This window comes from Dioscorea cayenensis, chromosome 7 (assembly GCF_009730915.1).
Source record: "Dioscorea cayenensis subsp. rotundata cultivar TDr96_F1 chromosome 7, TDr96_F1_v2_PseudoChromosome.rev07_lg8_w22 25.fasta, whole genome shotgun sequence".
In the NCBI taxonomy this organism is placed as follows: Eukaryota; Viridiplantae; Streptophyta; class Magnoliopsida; order Dioscoreales; family Dioscoreaceae; genus Dioscorea; species Dioscorea cayenensis.
Window position 1 is genome coordinate 29035767 of NC_052477.1, and position 18426 is coordinate 29054192.

Consider the following 18426-nt stretch of genomic DNA (forward strand, 5'->3'; position numbering starts at 1 on the left):
ATTTTTCAAATGAAAATTTTAATTTAATAATAGATATTTATTAGTATTTTTTTTTTAAAAAAATATTAATAAACATTTATTTTCATAATTAAATCTTATTTGGTGAATGTTTATAAAGCTTGGCTTTTCTTGTAATGATACCGGGTTGATTTGCCTTTTTAATAAATTAAAGGATACACATCACTTAATATACCCTGTTGTAATGTTAAACTATTTCATATATATCTTATTATTTTAAAATGTTTTTTTTAAAAAATTTTTTTTAAAATGACCCGAGACTTATTTGGATCCAAACACTATGTAAAATTTTCTCTGCTATTAATATATATATATATATATATTATATATACACACACACAAGCACTTCACTGTCACAAATAACTATGTTGTCAGTCTTCATTTTGTTTAAGACAAGGCAGTACAAAATTGTTGTAATGCCACCCCACCTGTTCTCATCAAAAATATAGTGATGAAACCTAATTCACTCATCTGTTAAAAATTGGGACTAAAAACACTAAAATCCAATTAGGCATTTATCATGCATCCCGCACCAAAAAAACTGTAATCAACATAACTGGATCCTTTGAATCTCTGTGCATATAATTCTAATGAAATTAATTGCCAAACCAACAAAGGCAGCAAATTTGGAAGGAGACCATGAAAAATCACAAAAGGAAAACAAAATTTTATAAATAAATTCCATTTGTCTCTTATTTTTTCTTTTTCCATTCAACAAAAGAACGGAGAATATGTACAAAGATAGTCCTCGGCTCTTTTCCGCTTATTTCCTTTGATACCGAAACACCGATCCTCCTCCATCAATTAGGCTCACCTTTTTTTTTTTTGGGCCTCTATTGATTCTATAAGCTAATGGGCAGATCTCAGACTGCATCAGAAAGGATAACAGGTACAGACCTGGCCAAAATGGAAAGCAATGAGAGATGATTTCAAAAATATCCAAGCAGCCCAACTTCCAAACATATAAGTTCACCATCATTCTTCAATGCATTGCCAAACAAACATCAGCACTTATAGTTATCTAAGTATTGCAAATTTTGTTCACTTACCGGGAAAAAAACAAGAGGGCTCTTCTCTTCCGAAAGGGTGATCATGATGGCAATGGAGACAAGTCAAAACCTATAAACAACGGGCATCCTCCCAAATGCTCGCCAAAAAGCTATAATAAAAAAAGGTTAAACAAGAGTAAGAAAACTAATCTGAATCACTAGGTATCCTTAAGTACTGGCGTTGCCGAACAGAACGTTGTTGGCGAGGATATGTAAAGAAGGCGTCCTCAGATCTCTGGTTGTTTGTTCTCGGTTTGTTAGATTGGTTGTTGCCACAATCATTTAGTAGCAAAGATGCTGCATGGGTAATTCTAAAATGTTAGATCATATGCTATATCGAGATATGCGGTAGAAAAGATGTTCTAACAAATTGTTTTGGTTAAGAATAAAAATACTGAAAATGTGTACCAAAAAACGAGTACCCAGAATAAAGAATAAAAAATGAGTTGCAGAGATTGAATTAAAAAAAAAAACTATTACATGCGCGCACACACGCACGTGCGCAAACGCACACAAAAGAAAACATCATACTGAAGATCTAATTCAGAAAGCATGAGAGCAGTAAAGAGGATGCAAAAGAGTAGCAAGCAAGTAAATAATAATAATAATAATAATAACAACAATGATACAACCAAATTGTGGATTGAAAATTAAATCACTATTTAATCTTCTGCATCAATTTTCTATTTCATTTCAAAAATTTTGTTCTGGTAACACAACAAAATAGGCTTGGCTTTAAGTATTTCAAGTATTAAATTTTCAGTTTCTCTTCTAAAATGACTAGATATGTCTGCGCAATCTTGAATGCAACCCAAATATAAATTTATCAAGTTATTTCTAAACGAATGCAAAAAGTATGGCGAACAATTTCCAAAGACTTCAAAGTATCAAATATTCATTGCAGAAAAAAAAAGCACCTAAAGTCAAATGTAGACCATCAGGAATGCACCTGTATTAGCTAATGACTCCATTCTACTCCCTTTTGGGGCAAACTTATGCTGTGATGTCATCTGATTTGTCGGAGCATCATTTTTGTCCCCACCAGCAGCTAGTCTTAAAGATATCCAATCATCAGAATGACCAATGCTTCCCATTTCAGCATGTCCAGTTAGATCAGACTGTAGTGGAACAACAGTGGACCGACTTGGAAGAAAAATTTGCAAGGAGGGATCATCATGATCAAATGCAAGAGGATTATCAACCAGTGATAGATTCATTTCTGCATCAGAATGAGTTGTTGGGTGATCCTGGACTTGAGAAGCATTCCCTAATACATCATTGGCTACCAAATCATAGCCGTTCATAGCTGCATCCATCAAAGAATCTGGAGCATCAGTTTCTGTCTCAAAAAGTCGGAAGCCATTTCCTGTCTGAGGGCCACTCTGCAAAGGCCAGGGTGGCAACTCAAGATCATCAACATTATTGTCAAAAAAAACAGGAGATGGAGTGCTACTGGTCCCAAGCACAGGGTCATCATGCATTCTTCCTGAAATTTCAGATTGATTGATAGAAAATGTAACACCAGTTGGAACACTTGTACCAGCACCATAGCCGTCTTTAGGAGAAACAATTTTATTATTATCCTCCTCAGAATCACTGATTTCAATAACAACCGGATCTTTGAATGTAGCAGAAGGGATTCTACTAACATCATGGGTTGGATCAAAGCCAAGCGAGAGAGAATCAAGCTCGTGACCATTATTCAGAGAAAAATCAAAATGTCCCCCACCATCTTGATTAACACTAACATCTTCCCCATCTTTGTAACTACCAGTGGCACTGCTGCTCATAGGTATGGCATTTTGGCCATAATTTTCAAATTTGTCAAACACATAGTTTTCTTCAGGCTTGCTAAGTTCCCAGTTTCCATTGCGATCTCTTTTGATTCCTAATATCAAACTTGTCTGACCTTCAGGTGCACCTTCCTGTTTAACCCGCTTTATCTCTGGTCTAGGTTCAATTTCCAAATCATTTGAAGCACAAAGATCACCATCAGGTAGATGCCACCGAGCAAAATTCCCTAATTCAGTTCCATTCTTAACACGCCACATACCATCAGGCTTCACATCAAGCTCAGTCACATCTTCCTCACAGTTTCGCATCTATATTCAACAAAGAATAATTGGTACCAGGTGGGACTGGAATCACCATTTCATGAATAAATACAAAGCCAAAGATAACTAAGACACTTACCAAGGACGTGATGCGATTAAAGTATGGATCAATTATAATATTTTCCAACTGATAGTTCTTAAGACAAATTGGGCATTGCCACTGCACAAAAAGGTTACTCAGCACAAGAATCAGTAGAAGAACAATATAAGAGCAACAACATCTCACAAAAGAAGATAATCTCACTTTTCGAGAGCGTTGATTAAGTTCAACAAAAGTATCTAGGTCAAAACAAGCCAAGTGAGCACAAGGCTTGAATCTTCCAGCAACCCTTATTCGAGATCCACTCATCTGAACACATAAAAGAAACAGGATTTTCTTAAATTTAGCATCTGCAGGTTCTCTAAATCCATAAAACTGATGCCGGCCTGCAGTTGGTACATAACCACAAAAAAAAGAAGAAAAAAGCCACAAAACTTGTGAGAATTTTCTGTTCTGAAAAAATAAAAGCCTGGTATTCACAAACATTTCTAATTTTGTTGAACTAAATAGCAGCAGAAGACAGAAAATTCAAAGAATTAGGAGAGCATGGAAAAACAAAAAGAAATACCCAACTGACTTGGTACCCAATTTCCCAATGAACAGAAAGTCGACATGCACATGATTTAAGAAATATTGCGAGAAACAACAGAAGTCAAGAGAACAGCTGAAGATTGTAAGCATACATGTATAAACCAATAGTAAACATATTACGAACTACAGAACTACTGACACAACTTACTGGGCAGCGAAGATTGACAGTGACTGAATCAGCAACAACTTCTAAATCACTGTCACCATCTTCATCCTCTGCAGTAGCACCCCCACGCAAGCAACGACGAACACGGGCAAGGGCATCCTCAAAACTCTCCCCTTCTGCTTCTTTTGGTATCAAGTTTAGGACCTAGGCATCAAAAGTGATGTAAATACAATTCAAGCAAAAAGAACTGGGCAACCTCGGTTACCTCATTTTGGGTTTCAGTAGACTGCAATACAGTGGCCAGACATTAGGAACTAATAGAAAACTATGGTACGCATGCTTAAGATGCATTATCTGACGCTTTTAACTACACTGCTTGGCATCCTTAAGGCCCAAAGACAACTGTCAGCAGCCACGTCAAGTACTAAATATTAATCCTGTTTCTTCAACCTTTCAATGGTAAGCAGCATAGATTATTAAATTGCATTTCCCAAAAACATTTCTTTCAATACATAGCTGCATGTCTACCTTATTGTGCAAAATTTAATTAAAATGCAGCAATGATCCCACATACCACAAAAGGACTATATTCTGGTTATCCAAAAAGGAAAGAAAGTTTAAACATCCATTTATGTATTTATTTTAAACTTTCCAAAATGAAAAAACAACAACAACAACAACAACTATACAATATCATTGATTTCAAACTTTTCAAGACATATTATTGGTCATTTGGTAAGAAATTTGCTTAATAAAATATCAAACTCCAGTAAAATTCAAGAATCAATAGGTAAAAAAATTTGCCCACTCAGGAAAATGCCAAGCCTCTAGCAAAATTCAAGTCCTAATCTGGAATATGAATTTACAAAGCAATACAAGGATCTCATTTTCATAAATGGCAATTGATCTCACAGTTGAAATTATGGTAAATAGTTTAAAACTTATATTTTAATCATATTGGAATTCATCATGCAAAATTGTTGCTATGCAGTTTGCTTTCTTCCCCAAATTTTTTAGCTGAAACAATCCGACATCTTCATGTTATAACAAGGGCAATAAATGTCAACTTCCTTCAGCTGGGTTGTCTAAGACAATTTTGGAACTAAACAGCAGAACAATGTGAACTAAATATGAAATCATCAGCAATGCAAGGACAATGGCATTTCCAAAACTCTAAACAATCATTTGCTATAAGAACCAATTAAACACTCAAATATATAAATAAAATTACCTGCTGCAGTGTGCGCCTCTGGACAATTCTGACTCCCAAGCAAAATGCACGAGAATCACACATTGATAGCATTATCTTGTTAACTCCTTCCATGCTGCATACCTTTATCTGACACGAAAAAAATTAAAAACCTAAACTACTAATAATAATCAGATATACAGCTCCATTGCCATACAGTTTTTTGAGTTGGGGTTGAAAATTTCTCCAAACAGGAAGTAATTCAGAAACAAGTTGTGATTTTCATACTAATATGAGATATAAATTCACAGATAATGAAATAGCCATATGCCCAAAATAGAATATTTTCTAAAACATCATACCAATGCTAAAGTCATACCTAAACCATTACTGAGGGATTATACTGACATGCCTAGCAAGTCATCAACAAGTATATGATTATAGAAAGAGATTTAATGAGGACATAAAATACTCACTGTTGGACCATCATCACGACCATTGGTTCCTAACAACTGGGTGCCTGGTCTGTTTGTAGTTCGGACTTGAACAGCTGCCCAAAGCATCACATGTTAAGAGAACATATGGCATAGTTTGAATCAGAGAGAAACAAAGAGAACTCATGGCAATATCAAAAATTTCTTTGATGCACTTAAGGAGACCAAAAATGATATATCCATAACAATAACTATGGCTCATGATCAGCACACATCAGTTCAATAATTTCTGAAAGTATGAATTATCCGACATATATAAGATGTCTGAGGATTAATACAACATTGTACTGACAATGTTAACAGGCAAACAAGATGCAAAGGGGGCCCTTTTCGTACCATTAACTTGCAAATCTGCATATTGAGGCCAATGCATTCTGAATTGAACTTTATCATTTAAAAGAATGCACCCTACCTGAAAAAGAATACCAATTTAAAGGACTTAGCATCTGGTTCCATGTGAAAAACACTACACAAGATCATTAAAAGAGAATATTCAAAGAACATAACTATACTTGCCAATCATCTCCATATGAGGAAAGAACTAGTTACTACCATGGTAACGCGAGAGTAGGTTTGAGTCAGTCACCACATAACTAAAGGTTAGAAATGATGACCCAGGAAATTAGGGAAGAGACCAACCTGAAGATCAAATTCAGATCTCTGGAGCATTTCCATATCAGCTCCTGACAAATTAAATGTTTTCTCAATTCTTTGTACTGCATTTGATCTGGGAAAAAATCATAGCAATTTCAATCAAGCAAAGGGTGACAAAATATGTAAATTATATATATATATATATATATATATGCAAATAGTTGGCACTTGGCAGAGCACCACTATAAAGTTAGTAATGAAAGAGACCATTGATCCAGAAAAATGGCAGAGGAATACCTATCCAAATATTCTTTCCCTCTTATACACATCACAAAATTAACTACCAATATAAGTATACATCTCAAATTAACATGTGAGTAAATTCTCCAAATGTAACCAGTCAATAAACATGTTACAAAAATGTGTACAGTCACAATTTAAAAATTAAATGAGTTATTACAAGATACAAAAAGATTTTTGTATGATGGAAGTGATGGACTGATTCAGTCTACCAGTCAACCTCATACAGAAATGTGTAATCAGTCCTACATAACTTCAATCAATCTCAAATAAGAAGTTCAAATAAGGAAAATAATCATATATACTGGAGTCATAGAGTTGATGGTACACGACATACTGGAGCATAAGTAAGCAAAATAAACTATGATAAAATGCAATTAATAATATAAATTTCAAGCCAGAACTCACTCATCAGAGGATGCACCAAATGATGCCAATCTCAGAGGAGGTAAAGGATGGCGAATTGTCACCAAAAATCTGTGCATGGTAAAGCATATTTCTTTGTTAACAACTTCTAAATTATCAGAACAAAAGACTATAAATTTCAAAGATGGCAACATAAAACCACCACCCACACAGATTAGAGATAGCATTTGTATTCAAATACGCATTTTTATGTGATTTTAGAAATTCAAACAGACCAGCAAAACTAACGCAGAGAAATTGTTAATATGAGAATGAAGATTAACCAATAGCAATATACTAGCATGATTAAGAATAAGTGCTAATACAACATTATTAACAACAGTACTCTGACCATGTGAATCACCTTTAACGATTCCCAAATATAAACATTACACATTGTTCACACGCAAAAGCTGTAGTGAACTCCTAGACATAACCTACTCAATCCTTATTAAATATTAGATTGTATTCCATGAATTTTAAAAGAGAGCAAGCAAAAAAAGCTGAGGGAAAACCTATCAAGTGGACTTAAGAACAAAAGCTCAAAATATAATTACAAAATGCTTCAAGAACATCATAAGATAGAATAACATATCATCAAGCAAGTTAGCGTACAGAAAAGACCAAAATCAAAGACAAGATGGTACAATACAAAAGAAAAACAATTTCCTTACTGTTATATTAATGCGAAAAGGTCCAGAAATTATAATAGATAATCATACAACCAATAAGATCAATACAAGGTCGAGAAAAACATACGGGTCTGCCCTATTGACTCGGCATATTTCACAATAAAAACGTGGTGGAAGATCAGGTGAGATACCATCCGTAGGTTTCTCAGGAATAATAACACAGCGAATATGTTGCCAGACATGACATTGTGGATCTTCACACTGCATTAACAAATTCTGCCACATTTTAAAATTAGTGTGACAAAGAATATAAAGAAACTATTACATCACAACAGGATGCAACTAAGAAAGAAGCGAAAAAATTACAAAATGAAGCACCACTTAACATTATTCTCATTCAAGACAATATCTTCCAATCACTTGAGGATTAACATGAGCCAGCAAATGGAAATATTTATTGAGAACAACTGCATAGATTTTCTATAAATAATAACCAATAGAAATCTATCCGCAATGGCTTCTAAGAGATAGGCTCTACAGGAAACTTACTTTCTTCTACAAATAGAATGAGATCTCCAACAAAAGTCAATGCAATAAAGCAGCAAAGCCTATTAATTGTAGGCCCTAAAGATAACCTTCAATTAAGTTTCCATGATATAAGAAACTTTACATTCAAGTTATGACATGCTCAATAACTCAACCTAACAGAGAATAGACAATTGCAAATCCATCTCAACTAACTTGTACAATAAATGGTGTTTTTGTTAACTCAAGAATAAGAACAAGCTCCAGTTAGAATACTATGTTTAAATTAAATACACCCAAAAAGCTTGATATCCCTATAAAAGTACCAAATGCAGAAAATTTTTCATCACCACACATAATCACTTTACAGCATTCAGTTCTAAGAAGCAAATCAAACATTTTTGCAGGAATACCAAAGAGCTTGTCTCTCTCTTTTACACTCCTCTCTTCAGCCTATTGCAATCTTTTACCTAGTAGGATGCCTCTCTCCACAAAAATAAAGTGCCAATTGATCAAATTTTCCAGCATGTTAATCACCAAACACAATGGAAACCCTTAAGACAAACCAACAAGGTTTAGAAAAATGCATTTTCAATCCAGTTATTAGATTTTGAAAACCTCGCATTCATCCAGACAATTTATATTTCATTTAGGATTTATTTTATTTTATTTTATTTTTTTATTTTTATGAGGGATCTGGAGGGATTTGAACATGTTATATAGGCAAAAAGTTCTCAAAAGATGTCATTTATGACCAATGTATTATTCATATTTAATTCAAATCTCCTGCTGCAATCATGAAGCATTAAAACTCCAAAGTTTCAATTTTTCATTTCTTAGAAATGTATTGCTTCCCATCACCAGCCCTATGAAAGTCTATTCCAGCATACTTTCTTAAAAGACTGAGGATGCCAATTGCCTAGAGCTTGATGATATTCCTACAGGAGAACATATTCACTAACAAAGTAGATGCTGAAATGAAGAATAAAAAACAGTGTGCTCAAGGATGCATTAACAAATCAAATTTCTACTTGAATTCAATGTACAGTAAACAAACGGCAACATAATAACGTTAAGGCATCTTGCATGGATATCAAATTATAATAGCCAATGAACAAAATGATGCCTTAAAAGACATAAAATCATGAAAGGACAAATACCTGAATCATTGATTCGGAGATCGATGACCTATCGCCACAAGGGCACCTGACCTTCATATTGATCTGATAGGAGTCATCCATGTCCTGGTTAGGTTTCACATGATCAAAATCTGAACCACTGTCACTCCTTATGGCAAAATCAGTACCATTGGGAAATTGCAATTTTCTGGATGAAAAATAAGAACAACCAACATCATTCAGATAGAAATAAATTAAAACCTAACAAAATATATAAAAGATTATTATAGTAAAAAAACAATGTGAAGGAAAAGGAAACAATAGAAAACAAAATCACAAGAAGATCACCTGAAAGCATCATCAACTATTTTAGACAGCCCTTCCAGACCTATGGAGCTTCTCCGCCCCCAGCTAGTTGGTTTAGGAACTGCAAAAACAAAAATCAGGAATATCAGACTCAAAAAAGGAATAAAAACGAGGGGGGGTGGGTTTGGGATTGAGAATCTATATTATTTTTGTCCGAAACCTTTCCATGCTCAGAAATATTACCATAGCAAACAAGGACGATGGAGTCAAAACAAAAGACCAGATTCTGGCCAAATTAACACAAGAGCCACTAAATTTCACCCAGAAAAAGATTTTATTTAACCATAAATTCAAGAACCGGGCATACAATAAATTTAGATGTGCTATTAAAAATATATACAAGAAGGCAATAAATCACTTTCAAACGATGATAACGAAGCGAACCCAGTACCTTGTTCATCTGAAACCAGTGATAAGATCCTGTCAATAAGATCCTGTAAAACATTTAACCAAAGCCAAATTACATAACATTCAAGCAAAGGTTAATTGAAAAGCATAGAAGTTCAACAAAATATGGCATCTGTGATTTTTTGTGGAGTAAAAGCCAGATAGTGTTTAAGAGCATTTGTGATTATGTTACACCAATAGAATTGAATTAGTCAATAAGCTTACAAAGCTCCAAACACAAAAATTCACAATGAAAGCATTGGCATGACACAAAAAGACTATGGCCATGATATTTGTCTTATAAATAACTGTTGATTAGGAAAAGAACAATACATTACATCTTATGGCACCGCCTAAGATATACACCAACCAAAATAGATAACAAGTTTTTAAAAATAATTAAAAGTATTTATCAGAGATGAATTTGACTAGCACAACCAAGAAACCCTTCAATTCATTTTCTTAGAAGTTTTATTTGTTCTCTTTCCAATTTTCTATGTAATATCCTGTATAAGTGTTTGATCCCTCCAAAAGCGAAAGTCAATAGAAAACATTGACACACTATATTTGACACAGTGGCATGGCAACACTTGAATACTTAAAGACTTTATTTTTTATCAAGATAATTTAAAAATTAATCATAGAAATGACCACATTAACAACTAATAAATTCATAATCAATGAATTAAGCACATCCATTCTAACTACATAAAAGTCAAGAACTGTCTTCCATTTTCAAGAGATCAGCCTTGGTTAAAGTAGTAACAATAATAAAAGGAGATAAGAAGTTCCAAATGACCAGAGAAGGGAGAAATAACAACTGTTCCAGAGGGCATAGAAAGAAGGGAAGTTGAGAAAAAAGGGAAAGAGCCACAAGCTAATTAAAAAATGTGTTATACGAGAATGAAAAATCCAGAAAAATTAGACACTGAAAGGAATCAATAGAAGGATATCGTTTCAGTAAATTGCTTGCTGTATTCTAATTTTGTAGTGACCACTGCATATTAGATGATTTATCTTCTCAACTTACTTTATCTCGTACCTTAATAATATACTATAAATTCTTAGATAAACTTGTTGAGCCCTCCAAGAAATATGTACTGCAAAGTTTTCTACAATGTATGATCTAACAAAATTGGTATGTTTTTAAAAATTACACTCCATGCAAAAGAAAAACATAAGATTCATTTTAGCATCAAGTTTAACGACAAAATTTACTATATTTAGGTGCTTTTGATAAGTGCAGTCACTGCACTGGACTCTGGAAATTTAAGAAGAGAGACAATTAGAAAAAGCTTAGCATTTCATTTGGCAAAAATAATCAAAATGGATACAAGTTAAAAGAAGTGAACATATGATAAAGTTACCGTAACAGGATCATATCCAAGAGAGTGCAAGATAATTTGATTAAATCAAAAACCTTGAAAAACTAATTACAAGCTGGAAGATAACAGAGCATTTCAACTGCTAACCTGCTTCTTTCCTTGTTTTGAAAGGCCCAGTTGCCCCAAAACATCTTTGAGCTCCTTTATCCTGAACTGTGGCACCTTATCCTAAGATAAAGAGAAAAAAGTCATGTTCAAATGCGATCCACCAATTCACAAAGGGCTGCTCACCAGAAGGTTGAAATATTTTCTAATTCACAATCATTCATACAACAAGGTCCACGTGATGTGAGCACATTTGATGGTCAAGAAAAAAATACCACCTTTCATCTCATATCATCAAGAAAAAAGGATCTTCACACATATCAAATACTTAACGATAGCAACCAAGAGGGAAAAAAAACTCTATTTTACAATGAGAAAACAACACACGTGGAAACATCTTGCCATCAACAAGACAACTGGGTATAACATTAACTAACATAATATAGTAAAAATGTAATCATGTCCACATACAAAAGTATCAAGGGCAAGAAGCTTGATGATTTACAGCATGTGCTTTACAGAAACAACAAAATTCAACGCACAAAAAGATCGATTTGGCTATAATTGTCAGTAATTCCTGTCCTACTTTCCAGGTAAGCGAAAAGATAAGATTGGATCTTAAGTGTGGTAGTTGTCATGAGCTGCTGCATTCTTGTCCCAACACAAAACCGTACATTCAGGTTTAACCCTACACATGCATGAGTAGAAAAACTCCAACATCCCACTATAAAACCTAAATCATGTGTCCATCCTTCAAAACTCCATTTCCATAAAAAAATTACGCCTTGAGATAACTCATTAGGGTTTGAAGTGGATTCATATCAGCGGCGAAAAATTAAAACATTCTAATGCAATGAATACCCATCATAAACATTCAAACATCAACACAATCACATAACTAAAAACACAGTGAAAAAACAGTGAAAATATATCATAAAAACGCCAATACCCTGCAATTTGTCACAAAATCAAGATCCATCACAGCGACCATACAAATCCGATATAGAAATCGCCACTCAAACAAGCGAGAGCTAGAATCGTTCTCCACAGCCCAACAGAACAAACCCTAGTGCCCAAGCCAGCTCTTTTTCCAATAACAAAGAGCCATGGCGATGCACAAAGAGCAAAGGAGAGGACTTTGAAGCCCTGAGAGAAGGGAATGAGAGTGAAATTGCGAGCAATGGAGAAGGCAAAGAGGGAGGAATTGGGCGGAAAGCGCCGAGAGGGAGACCGCGAGCTCTTTCTCGCATTCGTCTCTCTCTTGAGCGAATGGTTTGCGTTTCTTGTTTTGCTTCTGAAGCGGACGTGTGACGAGGGTTTAAATCCGGTTTGTTTTGACTGAACAGGTCCACGACCGAACAAATCATAAATAACAAATTTTTGAGGGGTTTTCATGTAAATTTGAAATTCTAAATTCAATTTTTTTTTTTTTACCGTTGTTAATGACTTATGTGTATATATATATATATATATATATAAAGTTTTTGCCTCGGGCTTAAACATTTCAGAATTTTTATTCTCTCAAAAAAAAATTTGTTGGGTTTATAATTTTAAGAATCAGAAAACTGTGTATAAAATACTCCCTCAATCCACATCTTCTTTTTTTCTGTCATTTTTAAACATCAAAAAATATTTATTATTATTTTTTTTAAATTACCAAAACACTCTATTCAATTCTCTTTTTGAAATTTAATATGAGAGAGAAATATGAAGATATAAATTATGAGTAATTTTGAAAAAATAACTAATTTTTTATTAAATTATGTGAAATAACCAATTTTTTTAATATATGAGATAGGACAAATAAAAAGAAACGGAGGGGAGGGAGTATAACATATTTATAATTTAAAATATAAGGAAATAATCATGTAAACATCATAAATGTATTCTATATTATTATATATTAATTGTTAAATTTCTGGGAAGAAACACATAAAAATAATTTAAAAATTATGATGTGACACACATATATATGAAGAAAAAAATATCACTGATTTATAGAAAAAATTAAAAAAATTTCATGCCTATACATCTTTTTCTCTTTAATAATCTCTTAAATAAGAACGTTTATCATCTATTCGTTAAAAAAATTAAAGATTTGAACCCTTCACTTTGAATTAAAAAAAAAAATAAAATCAATTAGAGTGGTTCAAAGTAGGCAATTCAAAGGATATTTTCTCAATTAATATTCATGCTTTCATGAAATTTTTACATTACATTTAATATTTTCAAAGAAATGAAATAATGGCAACCCCCACCCCCCAACAACCCTGCAAAGTTGACCACTAATACTAGTTTAACAAAAATAATAAAATATAAAATATAATTAAAAGTATGCTTTGGATGATAGAGTATAAAAAATTTCGGATCATTAATTATAAAGATCTGGCTGATTTTTTTAAGCAGCCCATCTCCTTCCAAACAGATAAAGTTATATTTTTATAGTTACATTTTTAAAATTACATTTTTATAGCTAGGACAAACATTAGGACAAACCTCTTGAGAAAATTCCCCTGCTCTACAACTCTGGAGGGTTGAAATCTTACTCTCCTCTCGCACTCAAGTGTCTTACCATTGGACTATTCAAATATACAAGTATAATCCAAAACTAAATTAAAATAATCAAAATTTATATTTTTTAAAGTAAAAGAAAATTTCAATTATCATCCCATATCCTCTAATGCACCAAATTGAAAAACCATATCAATTAGTCACCACGCAAATAATCATTTAAAAAAAAGCACAAATCCATGAAAAAATAGAAAACATTATTCCTCCACATAAACCATTAAAGCAACCCTCTCTTTTTTTTTTGAATAAAAGTAGATAAATCACTGATTTATTAAAAAGGAGAACAAAAAGTATAAAAGTGCTTAAAGCAACCCTTCTTCATATTTTTTTAAAATATATTTTAACAGACATCTATTTAGCGCTTAAAAAAAACTAACCGAGAACTAGAAGACTTCAAGAGGAATGGTCTCCGGTGAGAATTTCCACAAAACACACAGTGTAGTTAAACAAAAAGGAGGTGAAACAAGCAATAAATTACCAAGAACAACATCTGACAAGATATAATATAAGACATGCAACAAAACTCATAACTTGAGATGCCAAGGAGCAACAAAACTCACAGACTCCTGCAGCTCAAAAGGAAATGAAGTCTTGACTATAAACTAAGAATGCAGCAAATAACATAGATCAAAAGTTATACAAGTAAGGAGAGAAAGCAGCAGTAAAACATGTATTAATAATAAGCATGCATAGTTAACAGGTAATGACATGCTTTACTTCTTAGCAGCAGACTTGGTCACCTTGACACTAGAGGGATCCTTCTTCTCAACACTCTTGATGACTCCAACAGCGACCATCTGGCGCATGTCCTTGACGGCAAAGCGACCGAGAGGAGGGTATTTCGAGAAGGTTTACACCACCATGGGCTTGGTTGGAACCATCTTCACTAACCCAGCATCACCATTCTTCAAGAATTTGGGTTCCTTCTCGAGCTCCTTCCCGGATTGCCTGCCAATCTTGGTGAGGATCTCGGCAAATTTGACTGTAATGTGAGAGGTGTGGCAATCAAGAACCAGCGCGTATCCATTGCTAATCTGTCCAGGGTAGTTCATGATGATAACTTCGGAGATGAAGTTGGCAGCCTCCTTTGCAGTATCTTCCTTTGAATTGGAAGCTACAAAGCCACGTTTGAGATCCTTAACTACAATATTTTTCACATTGAAGCCGACATTGTCACCGGGACCAACTTCTGGGAGGTCTTCATGGTGCATCTCAACTAACTTAACTTCAGTTGTTAGCCCAGTGGGACCAAAAGTAACCACCATACCAGACTTAAGTACACCAGTCTCCACCCGGCCAACTGGGACAGTACCGATACCACCAATCTTGTAAACATCCTGCAGTAGGAGACGAAGTGACTTGTTTGAAGGTCTCTTTGGTTCCTGGATCATGTCAAAAGCCTCAAGAAGAGTTGGTCCCTTGTACCAGTCCAGGTTTGTGGACCTCTCAATCATGTTGTCACCCTCAAAACCAGAGATGGGAACAAAAGCAATCTTCTCAGGATTGTAACCCACTTTCTTCAAGTAAGAAGAAACTTCCTTCACAATTTCATCATACCTATCCTTGGAGTACTTTGGGGTGGTGGCATCCATCTTTAATACAACAAAAGAGATCACATTAAACCAAATAAAGATGTGTAACTTGACACCCAGTGCCATGTCCCGGATGGCAAGCATTGTTTTAACTTTCAACGTTACAGTTTGTCATGGTTAAGACCTCTATAGATAAGTGAATTTTATCAATTCTGTACAGAAGAATACCCACAACAACATATAGATAGTTCCACATAAGGACTTTAAGGTTATGCTAATCATGAAAATATTGGTCATGATTATAGTCACTAGAAATCAGCAATCAGAACTTTTGTACACCAGATTTCAAAGCTAAGAAATAAAACTAATATATATAGAGAGATATGCCAGACCAGGATTCTCTATTCATGAAGAAAAGTTACTTTGTTACAGCAGCAAATCATTTGTTTCACACCAAGGGTGAAAGCAAGTAAAGCATGCTTACGAGTTTGCCCATCCTTTGAGATACCAGCTTCAAACCCACTTGTTGTTGAGTCAATAATGAGTTTGCCCATTGATGCTCCCGGGCATCGTGACTTCATCAAGAACATGATTACGGGTACATCTCAGGCACGCTCAGCCTTCAACTTATCAAGCACCCACGCATATTTGAAGGACCTATTGTTCATCTCAATTGCTTCCTTCTCAAATCTCTCGATAATATCCTTGTCAATACCACCAAGCTTGTAAATAAGATGCCCAGTGGTGGTCTACTTTCCAGAGTCGACATGCCCAATGACAACAATCTTAATATGAACCTTCTCCTTACCCATTCTGACAAGAACAAAGCAAAACAGAACCATCAAGCTACCAAAATATATAATCATAACACAGAAATCGAACCTGTATATCTAAGCTTTTATAAAGATTATAAATTTTTGCGACATAGACATATATAGAAATAAAATGAATGAATTGAGTACTAATAAAACTGGATAAAAATTTATCTTTTACAACAATTATAAATTTGTGCGATTCAGCATATATAATTGAAACGAATGAATTGAATGCTTGTAAAATAGGATAAAAGAGTTTATCTTTTGTGATGAATAGTGTATCCACAACAAATTTAACAAAATGGAAATAGAAACACTGAGAAATAAAAGGAACACAAGCGATAACGCATGAATGGCGAAAAATGAACGCACTGAAAAAAAAATCCAATTTTATAAGAACACATATATAAATAAAAAAACTAATCAACCCTAACAATCACTAACTTGATGAAATTCTCCAAAGTGAACAAGACTACGAGCATGAACTCAAACAAACGAATCACAACAATAGGACAACTAAATCAACTTCAATTCTAGATAATTGATAAAAAAAATTCACAGAAATGCAAAGAAATTAAGAGAATCATACCTTGGAGAAGCACCAGTGGCGAAGGAGAGCTCCAAGGACTGAAAGAGAGAGAGCTCTCGAGGGAGGATAGCTCTCTGGAACCTCGGGGTTCGCTTGTAGGAGAAACCATGACTTTTAATTTGTTGTCTAGGTTTTTAATAATTGTCTGATCTGAAATCCAACTGTGGTCATTATTCCATTTTTCTTATCGTCCGATTAATATCTCATGGCTGTTATGATACCACGTCATAACCAAAAATCAGGATTTCTTGCTCGACTCTAGTGGAGTAATCTGCACCGTTGGATTTTTTTTGATGATGAAAAATGGAGGTCAATGATTAGAAGAGTAGGTTGGTCAAATGGGCCGGTCATGTTTGTAGTTGACATCGATTGGTTTGTTTGGGGTTAAATTTAAATATCGTGCTAAGCATTATAGTCATGCTAACATTGTCTTCAAGATGATTTTTATTATGTTTTTTTCTTTGTCACTAGCAGGGTGGTGAGTAAAGCAATTGTTTTAGGTCGCCATGTTTTGAAGCTTTCATACTGTTTATATATATATATATATATATATAAAGTAGATAAAACATAAATTAATAAAAAAAACATGATACTCACATTAAATAAAAAACACACACATAAAAAAAATCAATCTACTAGTCATGGAGAATAAGAAAAAGAAAAACATAAGCACCTAGCAGAGGGGTAACAAAAACAGGTTCAACCTAATCAGGACTTTTCACAACCGGATGGCTCATTGCTCTTTTAGTGTTTTTCTTGTTTTGGTCATTCTGTAGTGTCTTGGTTATTGTCACCATGATTTTTTCACTTCTGTTTGTCATTTGAATACACCCCTAGTGGATTGCGTTCAGTCACTTGTTTATATATTTTTATTTTATTTTTTGTTTGTTGTGTGAAGTGCACCAGTTACGTGGCTTAACGACCCTTAGAGATTTATTAACTTGGGCATATGTCACATGGGGCAATTAGATTCTTACCATATGCACGCCCAGAAGATATTTCAAGAACCAAACCAAGTTAATAAATCTCTTGCCTTACGACTCTGGAGGGGAAAGAAATGATATCCTCCCACATGGGACCCATGAACAGTGAATGAACAGTATAACTACAATGCTTATACAATATCTATAGTATGTGTATAGTATTGTCGGCACAAGAATTTAACCCTGTAGTGATTGGTATTTTTAATTAATTGTATTTTATTCATTTTAAAAACATTGATGCGGACTATGATGCTCAGATAGGCTTTTTTTTTTAAAATATTACAAAAAAAAATATTTATTAAATTACGCATGTTTGGGATTATTTACCAAAATACGCACGTTGGTGGAAAACGGTAAACCTTTCCCTGTTTTCAGTTTTTTTTTTAATTTTTTTTATTTTAAAATATAGAAAACGGGAGAGTTTCTCCCGTTTTCATTTTTTTTAATTAAAAATAAAAAAAATGAAAACGGGAGAGTAACACCCGTTTTGTTTTTTTTAAACTCTAGTGTTGGCTGTTAGGGTTTTAATAAGAATGCTTTTTATATGATTAATTTTTTAATTAAAAAATAATTGTTGA

The 18426-nt window shown here is 33.9% G+C and overlaps 2 protein-coding genes across 4 annotated transcripts; both read right to left on the reverse strand.

Moving 5' to 3' along the window:
* Positions 1-560: 560 nt before the first annotated feature.
* Positions 561-12636, reverse strand: LOC120264476 (E3 SUMO-protein ligase SIZ1-like). 3 transcript variants are annotated; one of them, XM_039272291.1, is made up of 17 exons: positions 12308-12636; positions 11401-11481; positions 9933-9975; positions 9524-9602; positions 9218-9383; positions 7660-7793; positions 6904-6972; positions 6241-6328; positions 5938-6013; positions 5584-5657; positions 5150-5257; positions 3961-4122; positions 3426-3530; positions 3261-3341; positions 2017-3169; positions 1068-1364; positions 561-915 (listed from the first exon to the last, which is right to left on the reverse strand). In XM_039272291.1, the coding sequence occupies exons 1-16, from the start codon at positions 12347-12349 to the stop codon at positions 1213-1215; spliced, it is 2613 nt and encodes an 870-aa protein (XP_039128225.1). In that variant the 5' UTR covers positions 12350-12636; the 3' UTR covers positions 561-915; positions 1068-1212. The 3 variants fall into 3 exon arrangements, with proteins under 3 accessions (XP_039128225.1, XP_039128224.1, XP_039128223.1); XM_039272290.1 differs by having other exon boundaries at positions 5150-5251; positions 7660-7808; XM_039272289.1 differs by having other exon boundaries at positions 7660-7808.
* Positions 12637-14520: 1884 nt separating this feature from the next.
* LOC120265638 (elongation factor 1-alpha-like) lies at positions 14521-16983 on the reverse strand. The gene is made up of 3 exons (XM_039273591.1): positions 16866-16983; positions 15946-16274; positions 14521-15521 (listed from the first exon to the last, which is right to left on the reverse strand). The coding sequence occupies exons 2-3, from the start codon at positions 15955-15957 to the stop codon at positions 14781-14783; spliced, it is 753 nt and encodes a 250-aa protein (XP_039129525.1). The 5' UTR covers positions 15958-16274; positions 16866-16983; the 3' UTR covers positions 14521-14780.
* Between the last annotated feature and the right edge of the window lie 1443 nt (positions 16984-18426).

Excerpts from the sequence above, each read along its gene's own strand:
- LOC120264476 (XM_039272289.1), bottom strand. The coding sequence starts at position 12,349 with ATGGTCGCTGTGATGGATCTTGATTTTGTGACAAATTGCAGG. Across the intron at positions 6,014-6,240 it reads GATCTGAATTTGATCTTCAG|GTAGGGTGCATTCTTTTAAA; the intron begins GTTGGTCTCTTC and ends ATTCTTTTTCAG. Across the intron at positions 1,365-2,016 it reads GGAGTCATTAGCTAATACAG|CATCTTTGCTACTAAATGAT; the intron begins GTGCATTCCTGA and ends TTACCCATGCAG.